This window comes from Penaeus japonicus, unplaced genomic scaffold (assembly GCF_977035675.1).
Source record: "Penaeus japonicus unplaced genomic scaffold, GWHDUDI00000001_assembly GWHDUDI00000022, whole genome shotgun sequence".
Lineage (NCBI taxonomy): Eukaryota > Metazoa > Arthropoda > Malacostraca > Decapoda > Penaeidae > Penaeus > Penaeus japonicus.
The window spans coordinates 13,582,391-13,584,890 of record NW_028234424.1 but is presented as its reverse complement, the minus strand read 5'-3'; the positions used below and the strand labels follow the sequence as shown (position 1 = coordinate 13,584,890).

At 36.1% G+C, this 2,500-nt stretch overlaps 1 protein-coding gene across 1 annotated transcript in view; it reads left to right on the top strand.

Moving 5' to 3' along the window:
- Positions 1-2,500, top strand: part of LOC122249724 (oxidoreductase NAD-binding domain-containing protein 1) — a 14,807-nt gene that overhangs the window by 11,936 nt on the left and 371 nt on the right. The window contains exons 4-6 of the mRNA XM_043010835.2: positions 1-199; positions 854-947; positions 1,937-2,500. The exon at positions 1-199 is cut by the window's left edge and continues 44 nt beyond it; the exon at positions 1,937-2,500 is cut by the window's right edge and continues 371 nt beyond it. Of these exons, the coding sequence (XP_042866769.2) occupies positions 1-199; positions 854-947; positions 1,937-2,103 (460 nt within the window). The 3' untranslated portion in view covers positions 2,104-2,500. The remainder of the gene's footprint in view (positions 200-853; positions 948-1,936) is intronic.

The following is a 2,500-nucleotide window of genomic DNA, read 5'->3' as shown; positions in this document are numbered from 1 at the left end:
CTATTTTGCTCCGGAGATTGGGGACCCATCACATGACCTGCTGCTTATTGCTGGTGGAGTGGGCCTAAATCCCCTGGCCTCAATATTCAGCCATGCTTGTCACTTATATAAATTACACCAAGAAAATAGTGAAGAATACTGCCCTGGGAAGATAAAGTTATTATACTCTGCAAAAACATATGAAGATTTGTTATACAAGGTAAGCTTCGTCACTGTTATGAACAGCAAAGATTAATGCAGTTTTTTTAGATAATAAAAAAAAAATCTTATAACACGATCATCTCATGCAGATATGATTCAGTAGGGTTGTCTTTCTACAAAATAAATTTACTGCGTGTTCCTGCATGTGTGTGTGTGTGTATGTGTGTGTGAGTGTGTGTGTATGTGTGTGTGAGTGTGTGTGTGTTTGTGTGTTTGTGTGTGTATAAATGTGTGTGTGTGTGTCTGTGTGTACGTGTTTGTGTGTGTGTGTGTGTGTTTGTGTGTGTGTGTGTGTGTGTGTGTGTGTGTGTGTGTGTGTGTGTGTGTGTGTGTGTGTGTGTGTGTGTGTGTGTGTGTGTGTGTGTGTGTGTGTGTGTGTGTGTGTGTATACGTGTGTGTGTGTGTGTGTGTGTGTGTGTGTGTGTGTGTGTGTGTGTGTGTGTGTGTGTGTGTGTGTGTGTGTGTGTGTGTGTCTGTTCATTTGTGTGTTCTTGCATTTGTTTTATTGTTTATTTGATATTTTGTTTAATTTTTGGGAACAAAGTGAGAGAGATTCTTGTGTTTAGGACACTGTAATGCTAACATTCAATATTGTAGATAACTTGTAGCTGTTGTCTTATGAAAATAACCTTGTATTTATCTCTGCCCACAGAAAGTGTTAGATGCAATATGTTCTGATATTCCAAACGTGGAAGTTCAATATTTTACAACTAGAAGTATGCCACCAGAGTCCAGTAATGTAAAATGTAAGTATAAGGCACCCTTAACCCATTGCGGACGCGGGACAGATTCACTTGCCCAGTCTCCAGGATGGGTTTTATTTCAGAATGAGGCAGCTTCACACAACATACTTTGACTATTCCCAATCACTTTCAGTCACACCTTGTAAAACTAGAGCCCTTTTTGTGTTTTATTTTTTGTGTTTTATTGTGTTGAGAGTCTTATATGTGCTATATGACAGGCTCTATCAATGCTGCAGTTGACTAAAATTGTATTATATGATCTATATCAGCTCATTATTTACTTTATACTCTGTGTGATCAAAGTATTGCTGTTTTATAAGAGGACAAAAAGCAACTTCATTTTTTTGAATATGAAACATATAACCATCTACAATGAAGATAACTGGAAGAGTTAGGGAAGATGAAGGGAACCTGTGCTTATGATTGGGAATACCACAATAAAAGGCATCCCTTTTGTCACAGGAGTACATTTTAGACATTGGGCATAATGAGTTAACTTCCTCTTCTCGTTATGCCTGCACATCTTTCTTCAGCGGTACTTTAGAGCAAGAGGTTGGTAACTTGGTGTACCACCACTCTATAAAGATAGTGCTTGCTATAGACCATGATTGGGTGCTATTCAAGGCTCTCTCTCCTACTGTAGAGAGCCATCTAAGTTTTTGGATGTAAGGTTTGCTTATTATTATGGTAATTATAGTAATTATGACTGCAATTGTTATCATCACCCACTCCTTACTCATAGTACAATGAAATAGCACAGTGATCCAAAATCCCTGAACATTATGTATGTGTTGACATCCGTCGTCAGGCTAAAGCTCCTGTGTTATGTATGCTGTGACACCCGTCCGTAATGGATTAAGATAATAATGATATTTATTTTGTTATAAAATTGGGAAAATGGTATACTGTAGGTATTTGTGTTACTTCATAGCAACATCTTTAATAGATTAATAATATCTTTGCTCCTTCATTATTTTATTTACTCCTTGCAGATGGACGTATAACACAGGAAGACTTGAAGACCGTAGTGAAATCTTTAGATATGTCATTGCTAAAGACATTTATTTGTGGACCACCTCCTATGATAGAAAAGATGAATGAAAACCTCTTAGCAGTTGGTTTATCTCAAAATCAATTGATTTATGAGAAATGGTGGTAGCTTTTATTCTTAAATTGAAAATCATGCAGCCTTTTAACAAGAAATTATGTTGCAGTTGATTGTAAATCTCTTTTTCCCATTCAGTATTCAGGTTTAAGGGTATCACATCACTTTTTCATGATACCCTCTTAATTTTTATGTGGTAAGATGAGGCACCATATCCATTTCATGCAAATGTAAATAGCATTGTGTTAGAATTCATTATTTATTTGGCCTTTTTTTTATTATTATAGTAATTATAATAATAATAGTTTTAATAATACTTGAATGATATCATCTCCCATAGATACAAATTGTTTCTCCCAAAACACGTTATCACGTATCCCATTTCTGTTTGACCACTTGAACAAATACAATGTGGTACCATGTAACATTTTGCAGCATGCCTCACCTATGT